The sequence below is a fragment of the Kryptolebias marmoratus genome, linkage group LG19, assembly GCF_001649575.2.
Source record: "Kryptolebias marmoratus isolate JLee-2015 linkage group LG19, ASM164957v2, whole genome shotgun sequence".
Taxonomy (NCBI): domain Eukaryota; kingdom Metazoa; phylum Chordata; class Actinopteri; order Cyprinodontiformes; family Rivulidae; genus Kryptolebias; species Kryptolebias marmoratus.
The window spans coordinates 17670270-17686926 of record NC_051448.1 but is presented as its reverse complement, the minus strand read 5'-3'; the positions used below and the strand labels follow the sequence as shown (position 1 = coordinate 17686926).

At 39.9% G+C, this 16657-nt stretch overlaps 1 protein-coding gene across 10 annotated transcripts in view; it reads right to left on the bottom strand.

The window, feature by feature from the left end:
• Positions 1-16657, bottom strand: part of LOC108231818 (neurexin-3b) — a 373487-nt gene that overhangs the window by 264092 nt on the left and 92738 nt on the right. For 8 of the 10 annotated variants that reach the window (XR_005234499.1, XR_005234500.1, XM_037981501.1 and 5 more), the window contains 3 exons: positions 12427-12728; positions 11035-11079; positions 9242-9403 (listed from right to left, as the gene is read on the bottom strand). Coding sequence is in view for 8 of the 10 variants with exons in the window: in XM_037981501.1 (XP_037837429.1) it covers positions 9242-9403; positions 11035-11079; positions 12427-12728 (509 nt within the window). In the remaining 2 variants the exon portion in view is untranslated. The remainder of the gene's footprint in view (positions 1-9241; positions 9404-11034; positions 11080-12426; positions 12729-16657) is intronic. The other 2 variants (XM_025004393.2, XM_037981504.1) reach the window with 2 other exon arrangements.

Here is a 16657-nt window from a genome sequence, read left to right as displayed (position 1 = left end):
AGTAAGAAAACCTTAATGCAACAATTTGGATTTCTTGAAGTGTGGTTCTGTGGTAAAGTTATGAATAACAATTATCTTACCTGATATATAGAGCTTTGAACAACCAGAAGTTGAAGAAATAGTTTAATCCTGACCAGACTGATGAGCTAATGGCTAGTCTGAGTGGGGCCAAGACCAAAGTAGAATGGTGTCATCTTAAAACTAAGTTCACACAAACACTGTTTTACAAACCTTTACATCCTCATCGGTTTGGCATTACATGGTTATTCTAGCAGAAATATTATAACAATTCTGCTGGAAGTGCCTGAGGCTGCACCAGAAGTGCTACAGCTACCCGTTGCTGCTAACTGTGCTTGCAAATAAACACAGAATTCTATGTAAAAAAAACTGTGTAAGGTGAAACTGACAGTGATGTCAAGGTTTATAAAATAGTGTTAACATAAACCGCTATGAACTGTTTTTATGCTGGGGATGATTTAAGTTGGCAACAATCAAAAAACAAAACAAACAAACAACAAAAAAAAGTTGGCAACAATCCACTTTTGTCTTTGGTTCCGCTCAGGTAAGCTGTTAGCTTGTCAGTCCAGTCAGAATGAAAGTTTGTTTCTCTAAACTGAGGACATTAAAAGAGCTTTCTACTGCAGGTAAGATAGTAATTGTTCATGACATTTCCACAGAACTCCTTATGAAACCCTCTTGAACTAGGACTTTTGCACAATGAGAGTGTTCAGTCTCTTGTAAATAAATGAACTAATACAGAATTTGAATATCCTTAATGTAAGCATGTACTTTTTCTGTAGTCCACATTATTTTGGATCTTTTCAAAACTGGAGATTGTTTTACTTCTTTTGCACCTCAGGTCAGCACACAGAATTCTTGGTGAGAAAACTGAAATAATAATAATAATAATACAGAAATTCAAAAGTGAATACTTTTTAAAGCCCCCGTTTATGGTACCTCTGTGTGGACCTGGAATATGAAGCATTTTAAAACTATGACAGAGCTGTCTATTTCATGCGAGCCCACTATAGGGCTGAATGATAGTAGAAAAACTTACAATACATGATATTATTGTTTAGTATTGCTATGACAATATCAGCTGTGATAAACCTCTATTTTCCACACTCCTCACATTCTCTTCTTCTCTATCATCTAAACCAAGTGTTGACATCAAGGCCAGTGAGAGTCCATTGGCTAATATATTATTAGCATGCAGAAAATGAATTTATTAGTACTTGAAATATAACAGCCTATGATTTATTGCAGTTCAAGCAGCCTGCTAGCCTACTAACACTTTGTGGCCTAGAAAACAAAACATGGAGCTGTTTTTACAGTTTATTTCTGCATATGTCTTGCTTTACCCTTTTCTTGCCGTCATTACATTTTGATCATGTGCTGACATGGTTAATAACTGAGAAAAAAATTGTAAATTACCTCAAAACAACTTTTGAAAAAAATGTAAACCAAGGCAGTCATGCTCTTGCTTTGTATGTTGCTATTGCAATATGGATGTTTTTGCCACCTAGTGGCACGGCAGGGGTATTTCAGGATTTTTGTTAGGATTTTAGAATTAACAGAGGAAAAAAAATGTCAATTTAAAAAAAATTCTCAGAGTAGAGGTTTCTAAAATGTTTATAAAGTAGTGTTTTTATGGAGCTCTATGAAAATCTTGAGATTGTTGTTTTACAATAATTGTCATCCGTTATGGTCTTTGCTGCACACAGACTAGCTGTTAGCTCATCAGTCTGGTCAGAATTAATATGAGGATTCTTGTAGAGGGATAGTGAATATTTTGGACTGTTGGAATGTTGAATATGAAGTAACTCATAGAAAACAAACAGAGTTAATAACATATTTTCTCTCATAATAAATCAGTTAAAGCTTGGGCCTTTTAAAATGCGTAGCTTTCTGTTGCAAAATTCAAATGTTATTGATACAATAATTTGCTCATAGACTGCCAATACAGTCACTGTTTGCCTGTGTCATAACTCATCTTTGTTTTTAGCGTTGAGAGAATAGAAGGTAAAAGCATTTGATTAAAGTCTTTGTGCTGAACTCATTTATCTCTCTCTGGACCTCCACAAGGACATTAACAAAAGTAAACTAATTAAAAGGACAGGATGACATTTACATCTGCTGTAAAAAAAAAAAAAAGGGAAAACAAGTGCTGCAACATATTGAGTGACTAACCCATGACGACATATTTCTGAAATGCCAAATGTTCGTCTCTCCTGTCTCACCCTCTTCTCATATCATTTTTTTCTGTCCCCCTTTCTGCAAGCAGGGATCTCACCTGCACCCGACTTCTCATGCACTCTGCCTCCCCCGCCATTTGTTTTAAGTCCTCACTTTTGCATTCATGCTTCTAACTCATCATCATCATCATTGTCTTCTTGTTGCCCGTCCACTCTCACAAAGATGACGCCGCCTGGCCGAGCCACCTGTTTTTAGCCCGACACATGTTGCCATCCGTAGCTCTCGCGGTGCAGGGCGGAGGGGCTTGATAGAGCTTAAAAGAAGAGGGAGAAGAGTTGCAGAAGGCACGGCGGCAGGCTGACCAGAGAATGAAGCTGCCCGCTGGCATTAGGGTCACGTGACTGCATGAAAGCCACGTGGCAAAACACGAGCGTGGGTGGGACGAGTGTGTCTGTGTTTTGTGTGTGTGGACGACATCCCATGTAGCCTTCAGGGGAACATGAGTGCAGCGAGGACTGAACAAGAGAAAAGGTTGTAATGGCAGCGTGTCTTTTGTGCACAGCGACAACACATGCCTTCACCATCTTCTTTAGCAATTTAAAGGGATGTACTCCACCATGTACCGCACAGAGACCAACATGAGCATATTCTGTGGGAAGGGTGGGAACAATTGTCTTACCTGCTGTAGATAACTCTTTAGACTGATACACTAACAACTAGTCTGAGATGGGCCAAGACCAAATAGTGCGGTTTTATAAAAACAATCTCAAAAAATCAATAGAGCAAAAAATAAATACAAATGCTATTTTATTAAAGGCCTAGCCTTAAAAGAATGCATATCACCCACCTCATTGATGCCAGAGTTTGAAACCAAGATCATCTTAAGTTGAGAAAGTCTGGAGTTGTAGCTTTTTTTTTTTAGACTAATCTTGAAAATAACATTATGCAAGACATCACTAGATCTTATAGATCTCATGTTCTCACACAACCTGTTAGCTTTTGGAGTTTGTGTTTCAAATGACTCTCAGCTACAACCACTTTAGAGTTGGTTCAATATTTGTAAAACTGAGTTATAACCAATTATTTGCTGGCTAAGGTCGATTAGCCGAGGCCATCTTGAAGTGGGTTGACTCCAGAAGTTTAGGAGTTGTAGATGCATCCAGTGACTACTTTCTGAGAGTTTTATTAAAGTCTACCCAGTGGTTCATAAGATATTTTGCTAACAGACAGACATAATTGATGCCAAAGTTTCAGGCAAAATTATTGCAAAACATGTCAAACTCTGAGTGTGTGTTGGGGGGGAGATACTCAGCTGCCACACCAAGTTTTACCTCAGTATCTGTTAAAATGGCTGAGTTGCAACCATTTTTATGTTCTTTATGGTCAGTTAGCAGTGTCGGCCATCTTGTAAATGTGCATCCAATAATTACTATCTGAAACTTTCATTAAAATACATCCAGTAGTTCTTGAGTTATTTTGTTAATAGACCGCCAGAGCCGACTGTGAACATTAACAGCAAAGTTTCGCTTTTAATTTTACAAAACATGGTGACATAGAAGTCTATGTTGGTGTTTTATTTTTTTTTTGGAAGCGCAGTTCTCAGCAGCAGCTAGTTGTCGCACTTCTAGTGCAGCAATAACAGTTTCTCTCAAACCTAACAATGACATAAAGGTTTATAATATGATGGAGGTTTTTTTTTTCTTTTTTAAAAGTATTATATTTTACGGACTATAAGGCGCACTTAAAAGCCTTCAGCTTTCTCAAAAAACGACAGTGTGCCTTATAATCCGGAGCTCCATGCACGGAGCGGTGCAGGTGTTTATACTTGACGCTTACGTCGATGCAGTATCCTTCCATGAGTTTTGAACCGTTTGATTATCTTTGTGATCATATAAATGCTGATACAGGCAAACCAGCTCCGCTAGAGCACTAAAATAGTCCATTTTGAATGGAGCGCGACGCGAGCAGTTCGCGCAAAGTTACAACAATTGGGAGGTGCACAATGATGTCCCTTATAGTCCGTGCGCTTTATATGACAAAAGTTCAAAAATGGACCATTCATTGACAGTGCGTCTTATAATCCAGTGAGCTCTATAGTGCAGAAAATACGGTACTACAAAAATTTAAAGATTGGAGTTTGTTTTTAAGACACCTTGTGATGCCTTAGCCATAGCCATTAAATCTGTCAATTCAGTCAGATTTAAACTATATTTCTCCAAACTGGGGTAATTCAAAGAGTCATCTACAACAGGTAAGATATTACAGGTCATAACCATTACTATAAATCCACATTTCAAAAGATCTAAACTCTTATTTTAAGAAGTGCTTTCAAGACGTCTAGGGGGCCCAAAATATCAACACATTCTAGTCTGTCTCAAAACTGAACAGAGTACTTCCTCCTCATCCTGGGACCCAGAATTCAAAGAACGCCGTGTTGGGGGCAGGAAGGAACAACTGAGAAAGCTATGCAGAGAGACAAAAACGTGGTGCACAAAAAGAGCATGTAGAAGAGAGCGTGATTGCAAATAAACGCCTCCAGCGCAGGAAGAAGTGCACAAGGCGGGTTTAATGAAACAATGCAACAGATGTAATAAATGAAGAAAGGTGCGAGCGCACGGCTTGCTGTGAACAGTTTGCGTGGACGCCGGGAAGCAGACGGCATCATGTCAGAGTAACGCCCCGGCATATGACAAGCAGCTGAAGATCAAAGAAACGCCGCCACTCCTCTGGCACGCTGTGAATCACGTCCACAAAGTCGAGCGCCAACTCACGCTGAGTCACGGATAATATTGGAAGCACACGACAGATACAAATGCCTGTGCGTCTGCGAGGAACGTTAGCGACGAGCTGATGAACACGGAGGAGCGTCGAGCAGCTACGGAGTCAGATATTTCCCTCAGGAAGCGGCGGAAGCCAGAACACAGCTCGGAAGAGGGGGAATATTGAATTTGCAGCGCATGTATCAGGTTGCTAAAGGCAACACTCCGAATTACTGCTAACATCTGGATGTGTACACAGACAACGGCTTGCTGAAGTGTATGATTTACCAAAAATTTTTTTTAAAAAAGCAAAGCATGTAATTGGGAGCTTATTGCAGAGTTCTGCTCACATGTGGCCAAAAATAATCAATGTCTCCAGCTGGAGGCATTTCGAAATTAAATCTACATGCATAATCGCAATCAGAGTCAATATGTTTTTCATCAAAGCCGTTTTCTGTAAGCTTCAGCAACATCAGATCAGAAATGAATCGGTGAACATTATCGTTTTGTTGCACAGCGTTTTTGGATTTTCACAGGCTGTTACCAAAATGTCTCATGGACCACAGGGCTAATTTCAATAAAACGCTCAGAGAGAAATCATTGGGTGAACACCTACATCTGATTGACTTTTGGACTCAGTCTGATTCAAGATGGTTGCCATAGCAAGCTAACCTTAAAAAAACACACACACACACACACACAAATGCCTATAACTCAATCAACTTCACAGTTATTGACCTAAAATTTGGTTTGGTTGTAGCTGAGACTGATCCCCAACACATAATCTGAACACTAACAGATTTCACAAGATCATGGTTTAAAAGTTTGCCATTTACTATTTAGAGTAAACTTTGTCTGTCTGTTAGCAAAATATCTCTTGAACCACTGGATGGATTATATTGAAACCTACAAGAAGTAATTAATAAATGTACTTTTACAACTGATTAAATTTTGGAGTCAATCCAATTTAAGACGGTCACCACAGACAACTCACCTGAGAAAACACATCAATTGCTATAATTCAGTCAGTTTCACAAATATAACAGAAAAATTCTGTATGATTGTAGATGAGAGACATTCACAGTACATAGTCTGAGTGCTTCTCATTGCACAGGATTTTTGCTTTAATCTTTAATATGAACTCTCTGAGTCAACTTTGTCTGTTAGCAAAATATCTTGTGACCTGTTGAACGGATCCTGATGAAACTTTCAGAAAGTAATCTTTGGATATACATCTACAACTGATTAACTTTTGGAGTCAATTCAAATGAAGATGGCCACCGCAGCTAATCGACATTAAACAACACAAACAAGACTATAACTTGATCAATTTTACAGCTATTGAGCTAACATTTGATGCAGTAGCAGCTTAACATTATTTGTTGGTTTGACCAAAACAACCACAACTTCTTCATTTCTCAGCATAAGATGATCTTAGTTTAAAACTCTGACATGGAAGACGGAGAATGATACGCATCTTTTCAAGGAATGCTAGGATTCAACAATTAACTGCGGAATCGCTACAGGACTCGAGAAAAGCTGTTACAAATTGAGTCAATCATATTTGCTCTAATGAGAGTATCTGTATATGAAGGCTCAGGTAAAAAATTTGTTCAGCTTTTGAATTAAAATGCACCATGCATCAGTAAACAGAGCATTAACCATACATCTCCAAACTTTCATTGATCATTTAAGATAAATTAAGGCGCCGTTTCAAACACAGACAATGAAATCTAACATGTAGGGTTTACACAGTGGAGCTTACCTGGATAACACCTCACAAAACTTTGATGCTCAGCATGTTTTAGCTGCACTTAGAGCATCTAAAAGACACTTGCAGCTGTCAAACTCGCTCGGCAGAGCTGGCTTAACAGTTCATTCATGTTTCATGCTTTGTTCAGGCCTCGCTACGATAACTGTCAAGAACTGAGGACCAACTAATCCTTTCAAGCTGCAAAAAGAAACGAGAGAAAAATACAGATTTTCCTAAATAATACGATTTTTTATTTTTTTCAGATGGAGAATATTCACCACCTGGTAAAATTTTGCGGACATTTTGATGACTTTTTCTCCACGGATCGAAGGTTAGACTTTTATTAGATTTTATTAGAGGAAACGGTATTGAATGGAGGAGGGAGAGACTGTGCCTTGCAGTTAAAACATTGATAGATTCGAGATGATGCTTTCCCTTTTTACTGCAGCTGAACGATTGTGTGTGTGTGTGTGTGTGTGTGTGAAGGGGTTGCATGAGACACTGCTGCCTAATGCAACAACAGAAAACCAAAACACATTGAAAAAAGGCTTTGAGATGCAGTAAGTCTGCACTTGTCTGTCCTCAAGGTGGGTTAAAGTATAATAAATGTTTTAAACGTCTAAAAAGTTATCAGTAAAAATAAAAAAATAAGCATAAAATAGCTTGGCAGGAGTATCTGCCGGCACTGTAACAGTTTAAATCATGCAGTGCTGCAGCTCCCCGGTTTCTTTAGTAATAAAAAGGAGCTGCTTTACCAGCCTGATTTGCCCGAGTCTCACTTCTGTCAGTCTGCCCCAGGGCAACTGTGGCTACAATGTAGCTTACCACCATCAGTGTGTGAATGTGAGGATGAATGGGTGAATGGCTGAATGTAATGTGAAGCGCTTTGGGGTCCTTGGACTAGATAAAGCGCTATACAAGTACCATTTACCATTCGCCTTAAGAATAAACAAAGGCAATACCTCTTTAACTTGCAGCTTAACCATTACACCTGTGTCTGTCTCAGTCACACACATATTCTGTTTTGCTCGACTTTCTCTCCAGAGCATACGTCAACCTCTCCAGGCTCTCTTCCACCTGCTCCGTAACTCATCTGTGTTAGATTAATTAGATTACACGGGGCTGCTGTGCTCGTTGAACCAACTGTAGGTTCTTGTTGTCAATTTTTGGCACTTAGACACACACGTGCAGACACCAGTCTCTCTACCATGAAAGCAGTTACGTCTAAAATGGTGAATTCACGTGCGTTTGTTTGGTCGGACAGTGAGGTTGGGCAGCTGCTACACATTCAAAAGGATGAAAGGCACAAACGGCACTCTGCTATGTCAGCGTCAGATAATCCGGCCGCTGTTGTCGTGCAAACGAACAGCCGAACTGCAACAGAAATGTTACAGCTTCACTGAAAAACAGCTTTGTGTAAACGGCCCCTAAGCCTTTAGCGTTACCCCAAATTTTTACCATAATCTTTTAAAGTCAGCTTTCAAAACCGTGACTCAAAACACAATGTGAAAAAAAAATTAACAAAATTCAATGTGCCAGTAGGCTTTAATCATTATTAATGCTTTATTTCTGTTTTTTAAAAGATGCTATTTAAAAAAATGATTGTCACAATCAATTTAGTTGATCAACCATTGGAAAGTATGTGAGCTTTAACATTTAAAACAGTGGGTACAGTCTACTATCTGGAACTGATGTGATGCTTTAAAAGCCTGGAGGAAACTGTTTTGTATGTTCTGATGGTTAGAATGGCGTGAACATGATGTACACATGTGATATTTATGTTAATACAAAAATAGTAAAAATTTGATAAATTAGTTAAGGTGTTTGTTTTTTTTTCCTTTGCTTTTTAGCTTTCCGTTTGTTTTTCACAAGTAAAAGTAGTATTTTTGAGACAGCTGCTGAAGTGCTAAAAATCACTGAAGTCGTATTTGACTGCTCTGATAAGCCACAAGCCCTCCGTTTATGATCCTCACCTGCTGCAGAGTATAAGTAATGGCGAGCAAAACATAAATAACAGGGCACTTCATATTTTTGGGGGGCTCAACTCACTGTCCAAAAGTGCCTGCATGTATATTATAAATTTCCCAAAACAACTCTGATTTTTTTAATTATTTTTTTCACCTCCCTATTTCATCATGGGCAAATATTTCTTTCAAATTGCTGCCCGTCGGGAGGCGTTTTTAGCCACACGCTCAAGCTGATGCTGCAAATTACATATGACAGAAGCAATTTGGGCATATTTTCTCACACACAAACTGCAGTGAGGGTTATGAATTGAATTAACCGAGGGAATATTGAAAGTCTGATTGCTGTTCTGCCAAGTCAGCGGCTTTAATTGTTAACGCAATTTTACTTTTCTCTGTTCCTCTGTTGCCTTTTAGGGGAAAGTGGGCTGATGATTGTTTCTGTACATTCCAGACAGCTGTGCACATCAAGCAAAATCTCTCAGGGAGTATATTTTATTTGCAGTGAATACGTTACTACGCTGTGCCTCCTATGCTAATTATGCACCAGTAAATATCTCAGTACCTACCTCTCTGAGGCAGCCCATGAAATTGTTGCTAACTGGAGATCCTGGCAGGTCCGCAGTGCTGGGGCTCCCACCCACATAGAAGAAATCATCGGAGCCCAACATGGTGTAGTCTTCTTGAGTGTAGCCGGTGGTGGTGAGGATCCCGTCGACGGAGATCGTTACCTGTTGGAGTGCAACACATAGCCAAAGCCAAGCCATTACACTTTGGGATTTGTTCCTGTGGTGTCTACAAAAAAAACAAACTTCCCTCCTTGGTCTGCATTCGAAATGAGCTTTAAGAACTGGTTTTAGATTCCACACTGTAGGTTTCTTTATTTGTCGTTTTGGTACCTTGAGGTCTTTTGGACCAGACAGCGTTTAGATTTTGTTAATGGAATTTTTAGCCAAAGGATTCACAGGACAGGTAAAGAAAATATGGCAGAGGCATATTTTCTTTATCTTTGATGGGGGGTAAGAGAATGGATCCTAGGTTTGATTCAGAAACTTCAGGTTGGGGGAGGGTTAGTACAATGTTCAAACCAAGGACAAATTGATTTCACTTGTCTTAGGTTTCGGGGTTTATTCCTTAACTGCAGACACACATGTTACATGTCTGTGAACACACACACACTTGCACATCTTCACTCGTAAATTCCCACACTGACTGTCTCACACTCTCTCCTCTCTTCTGAAGATCTACATCTGTATATCCACGCGCATGCAAAACAAAGGGAGGCTTTATTTTACACCACACCAATGTGCAAACAAAGGGTGTTACTCTTATAAAGCAAATTAAACACACTTAACTGAAGATGGAAGGGTGGGTTTATGGTGGCATACAGATCTGGAGCATGCACACGTGAAGCCCATGCAAGACCAGAGCTCATACTCGAACATATTCGTATTCAGAACGGCAGATGCTGATCTCTGATCAGGTTTAGCTCTAGTGTCATGGTTGCATCGTCAGCGTCACTGGACCAGACCAATAATCCCAGATCAGTTTGCTTTATTCTTTGAAATGTTACGCGTATGAGCCCAGGGGTTATCAAAACACAGAAACACAACTCTCACCAGCATGCTACAAAAACACACAAAGGGAAGGCAAAGTGAGTGACAGGTGGAAGGTGAGTGAATGGATTAGAGTGTTAGTGGTTATTCTTGGTGGCAGGGCTGAGGTTATATGAGTTTGGTCAATGACAGGTCGATGAGGTGTGGGCATGCCATGCGCCATAGTGAGTTGGAAACAACTGTCAGAGCTCCCGCAATTATTAAAGTTAAGGGTTGCCTTGTTTTTTTTTTTCTTTTCTTTTCTTTTGCTTTTTTGGTGGCGTCTCTTTTAGGGCTCAGTGTCGAGGTCGCCAGCTTGGAGATTGTGGTAAGCTTCTGTCAGTTCTTGACGACAGTCCTCACAAAAAATGGGGACTTTTTGTGTGAAAAAAAGTAAAATAAAAAAAGTAAGTTGCCCTGACAAAGGCAAAGAAGTCAATTTTTAAAAAAAAAAATTATTATTATTATTATTATTAAACTTGTTGGAAATCTGCGGTAATGTGGAGGAAACAAAGAGATAAAAAAAAAGTAAAAGCCAAAGTGAAAAGAACCGGATGGGGGATTGGTGGGGTAAAGAAGGGGGTTGTTGGCAGGTCAGGGAAGAAAATTGAGAAGAAGCGAAGAAAGAATTGCCTGGTAATACAAACCCATCTCCTCATTTTTTGATAAGAGTGTCTAGGATGGAACTCAAAGAGAACGAATAAAAGAAGAGAGGGGGAGGGGACACACGGCAAACCCAAAAAAAAGACAATAAGAATGATATCTACCAGACAATGTAGTTTGTTTACCATAGCGTGTCCAATGCCTGATTGCTTTCCAGAAAAAGGGGAAGAAAGGAAATCAACAGAATAGTGAACAAAAAAGGTTGTTAATAAGGATGGACAGAAAACAAAAACCAAAAGCAACGATGAAGAATTAGGATGTTAGTTAGTACATTAGTTGGTTAGATATTGTTAGTAGTAAATAAAAAATGGCTTTATCATGGATGAGTTAGTGTAGTGGTGAATAAACACTACATGATTTGTCAGAGACTAGCAGTAGTAATTAAATTGTGCCATCCAAGGCAAATTATTTTTAGAGTCCTTCAAGGAGAAGAACCTAATCAGAAGTCCTGTGAGATATGGGACTTCCAGATTAATATTTGCATAGGATGGCTTGAATTCCAACAAAAACTGCAGCGTTTTTCCATCTTTAGTCTGAACAAAGTGTTCCTTTCAGAGACAAAAGAAAATGACAGAGAAAGAAAGAGAGAGAGAGAGAGAGATCTGTAAAGAGAAAGAACAAAGCCGACAAGAAGTTCTCAGCTTTTAGCCTAAAACCAACCACCTGTGTGGATTACTGTAAAGAATTTCTGCAAGGACTATTTACTAACCAGTGTGACAAAAGCTTACTGTCAAGGAGCGTCAGAAAAATGGCACTTACTTGTTGTTCTGCTCTGACAGCAGCACTAAACGCTGTCGCACCTGACAAACTAAAGGTCAACCGAGACAATGAACAACTCCTCGTTCTGTAGCTAACATTACCTTCATGCACCACTTGGTCTTTTATAGTTATTTACCATCCTTCTACAGCTTCATATAGATGCTACAAAATCATACCCGCTTCGCTGAACTGTAAAACACAAGCTAATTTTAAAGAAGAAAATATGGAACCAAAGCGATAATGGATGGCTCAAAGGCAAACACTCTCTGACCGGCTTTAAAGTAAAATCTGTGGAGACAGTAACAGCACTCAGTAGCAGTGTCAGCCTAGAGGAGTGTGAAGCAAAATAACAGAGTCAGACAACTTTGAACTAAACACGCCGTACACTTCTGTTCAATACGCCAACAATCAGGAGAGAAAATAATACCTGGCAAGATAGAAATACAGATATTATTAACATTCACCAGCTGTAGAACTCCTTTGCCCTGTTTTAACAGCTTATCAATCAGTATGAGATAAATAAAACAATGACAACAAATTAAAGACGAATTTATGTAACTGTGAAAACAACTAAAAATAGTCTCAATAATGTTTCCAAACTGTAGTGATGGAATGACAACCAATAAGAAAGGTGACTTTCCTATTGCCCTCTCAAAAGCTCTGCGAGGCAACTAATCTATAGGACAAAAAAAGAAAAAAGTCTCCAAACTCCATCCATCACTGTTACCCCCGATTACCTGTCTCAGGTTGCGTGTCACTTTGATGTCGTGCCAGGAGTTGTCATTGAATTTTCCATTGACTGGCTCCACGATGGCCTCAAAGGCCCCAGAACCCAGATTGATGACGAGGGAAACGGCCCCGTCTTTCAGCGCCAGGTTGACATAGTCTGCGGATTTCCCCGTGTGCAGGAGGAGGCCGTTGCGTTGCCAGGTCTTGAAGGACAGCGTGATCTCGTCGCTGCTGCTCTGGATGGGGTTCTGTGACAGGTCGTAGCAGAAGTACTCCGAACCACGGAAGGTGGCCACGTTCTCCTCTCGCGCTGAAATGACAAGAAAAAAAATGACCGTTACAATTTAAAACCTCAGACAACCAAAACACAGATAGTCATAATCAGATTTATTGTAAATTCTTAGTGTTGGCCACTAAATCAGCCTTAAAGCAGCTTCAGTAAGTATAAGAACAGTTTTTTTTACTGAGGAGAAGGGACCATCAAGCCAGCACACGCACGTAAACAGACACACAACACACATCTCACCATAATTACAGCTTCAATAAACCCGTCATTCAGCTGAGATCATAAAATTTTATCTGTATGACCGTGGGTTTGGGTTTCACAGACAGCCTCGAGACAGACAGACTACTTATGATGGAACATTATTCCTCGCTAATGGCAAGCATAAATCAAACGTAGTCTGATTTTACAGTTTTACATCACTCCGTTCCTCCAAAGTGACTTCCTGAGCCCGTTTTTGTTTTTTTGTTTTTTTTCTTCATTTTTTCAATCCTAACACAGAGTAAGGTGAGACTCGGGGATGAGAGTAAAAATAAAGTTGCTGGGTTGACAAAAAGCGGAGGAAGAGTGGGTCAGAGGAGTACGGTTTCTGTGTGATAAGTGATGAAGTAAATGACAGGTTTTTATGATGCCTCTTGCATGGTGATTAGTTTAGTTCGGGTGGATTTATTACAGACAAGGACACTGTGTCCGGTGCTTTCAAAAATTTCAACCTTCACAAGATGACCTGATAAACTAATGTGCTGCTGTGGTACTCAGAGCCCCTTCACACTGGATAACGACCCTCATAGAACATAAAATAATTACCCAGAACACGGGTGGTCTTTGCAGGGTCTTAGTGAGATCTTCATCATGAAAACAATGTAGTGAAGACATGACACCCACAGTGATAGAGTGACGTAATCTTCTAGTGTACCGGTTTTCAAAGTTGAGGGCAGGACCATATTGTGGATTGTGAAACACCAAATGGGATTTTTGAGGAAATCTTCAGAAATAAAACTAATGTTAAAATGACTGCCTGTAGCATATTCATGCTTAACTGTTATGAGATACAGTATAAGATATAATATAATGGTTGATGAAGCTCTTTGTTAAATGGCTTATTAGCAATGTTTGTACACTTCAACCAATAGTCAAAGTCAAGAGTACGTGTGACTGTGTGGGTGAAAAGTTGAGTTGAGTTTGGGAACCACTGTTCCAGTGCATCGCTGCATCCTGTCATGGGCTGAGAGAGAGTCGTGTGTGATAAATAGTAAATGGGCCACACTTATATGGTAGGGTTCTTTTTTTTTTATCTCTCAAGGTTCTGAAAAGCATTTTACAACATTTCTCACTCAACCATTCATACACACATATATTTTACACTCTACATACAGAACTTTTTATACCTCACTCAAACACAGATAAGCATTTTGGTGAGCAGTGGAGGATTCAATGTCTTGCCCAAGGATACTTTGGCCCTCTGCAGGGGCTGGGCATCGACCTTCCTACCCAGTGGGCCAAACCGGGTTCTTGGGTGTACATCAGTAGTGTCCAAATATGGTCCTCAAAGCCCACTATTCTGTATGTTTTAGCTGTTTTGCTGCTCAAACACACCTGATTCAGTGGCTTAATTACCTCCTCAGCTTGTCTTCAAGTTCGGCAGAAGCCTGTTAATCACCTATTGATTCCAATCAGACGTGTTGAAGCAGAGAAACACCTACAAAAGGTTCCTACTTCAAGAACCTTTTTTTTTTAGGAAAAAAGGGGTAGTGTATTACCCCTGTCATTTCAACTGCAAGAACCATGGCCACAACAGATGACCAGGGTAGAAATTTACACAATTAAATTTAGTGCTTTTAAAAATTATCCCAAACTTTCAGGGTGATAGGGGAGCACTTAACATTTCTTATTAGTTAAGTCCCCAGGATTTCCAAAGACAGTTCATTAAACATATGAACATGAAAGAACCGAAGCAGCTACCTCTGTGTGTAGCTACTGTCTGACCCATGGATCATATATATCTTGACCGTTGACCAGTACTGAGAAGTTGGAGCCAGAACGGGGCCTTACAGTCACCATGTCATTATCTTCCAAGAAAATAATTTTCAATGAGTCATTTCATTTCCCTTGTGCCCTGCATTTTTGTTCAAGCAGTCACAGATAAGTCATGACAACAGAAGGAAGAAAAGACACTAGAGAAGGGAAATGAAAATTCAAATGGACAGAGAGCGTGAGGCCTGCGAGTTGTGCAGCCCCCTTTGTTGTGCTAGATCAGGCAATATGTAAACATGAGGGAGCGGTGTTTGTGGAGCTGGCAAAGATACAGATGGATGAAAAAAAATGAGACTGTAAACACTGCAAGAGAAACAAATGGCAAGTGGAGAAAGGCTGTGGGATGATGGGACGCCGATTCCAGTCATGGAGAAATTCTCCCCTCTGTATAAGTCTTCACACAACAAAGAGACAAAAGGAAATATTATGGGAGGCAACAAAAGGGAAAGTGAAAGCCTTAGTTCCTGTGCCAGGAGAATAAATAGAAACCAGTTATTAAAGCTGAGGCAGCGCAACATGAAGAGACACAGGAATTCACATTAAAGGATGCAAAAACCTTCCTTTTTTATTTTTTACACAATCTCACATCGGGTCCATGGAAATGAACAGGCATCGAGTGCACAGAGAAACCAGCTGATTGACTTGAAATGATGGTGCTGCAGTTACTCAATTTGTGACATGTCAGTCCCATCATCTCTGCCAGAGCCGTCTTTCCAAACCTCTTTCAGATGATTAATGAAATATTGATGCATAGCTTGAGAATGTGGTTATACTGGCTCCTTGCTCCGACTGGAGTCACTGTACAACTGGACTAGTTTGTCTAGCTGCAACAATTTTCACCATTTATTTCCACAATGTACACTGATACTATTAAGGGTTCTTGTCTTGAGACCTGAAGCATATACACCTATTGGACATTAGGACAAACAGGTATATCTTTGATTGTGGTTGATCGGTCACTACATTTTCACTTTACGCAAGGAGCTTCCCAAAAAAATGACCTCTGTTTTTGAAGACCTGCAGCAGTGAAATCCTCCCAGTCTACTCCAGGAACCCGATCTTGCCTGCTCTCACCTGACCCAAGACAGAGAGGTCATCGTCATGGCAACTGCTCTCATCTAGCCTCCTCACTTTAATTAGGTTGTCTGAGGATTACTGCTCAAATTGCAAAACAGGTTTATGGAGTTCAGAGGCATTCTCTGTGACATGAATACGCGTTCAGAAATGACCTAACGTATAGAGACAGTAAAGACAAACAACCATTCACACTCTCACTCACACCTAGGGTCAATTTAGTGTTACAATTAACCGAACATGCATGTTTTTTGTTTGTGGGAGGAAACAGGAGTACCTGGAGAAAACCCACACGTGCACGTGGAGAACATACAAATTTTCCAATGAAAGGCCTCAGGCTGGGAGACGAATCTGCGACATTCTTGCTGTGAGGAAACTGCTCCACAGTGTCGCTAAATTGAAATACTCACTAAAATAGGTCAATGCAAAAAAAGAAAAACCTGTTTTAGCCAAATAACTATTTTGTCCTTAATTCTTTGGACCAAGAACGGTATTCACAGCAACCCTTATATATGACATGAAGTTGTTGTTTTTCTTTGGGCTGCTCTCTTTTCCTGGGGTCACCACAGCGAGCGATCGCCCATAAAAAGTTTGACAATTGTTTTACAACGGATGCCCTTCCTGATGCAACCTGACCTGCAGCCTCAGGACCACCAAGCTACTGCAGCCCTACTTATAGCATAAAGAGTCAGGTTTACACAAATAGGGGCATACATTTCTGCAACATTTAGCTGATTAATAAAAGAAATGCCGTGTGAATAATTTTTATTGAGCATTTAAGCACCATCTACTTCCCCCAACTTTCTTACAGCTTACAATTTGGGTCTATCGTAACAATAAATGATGAC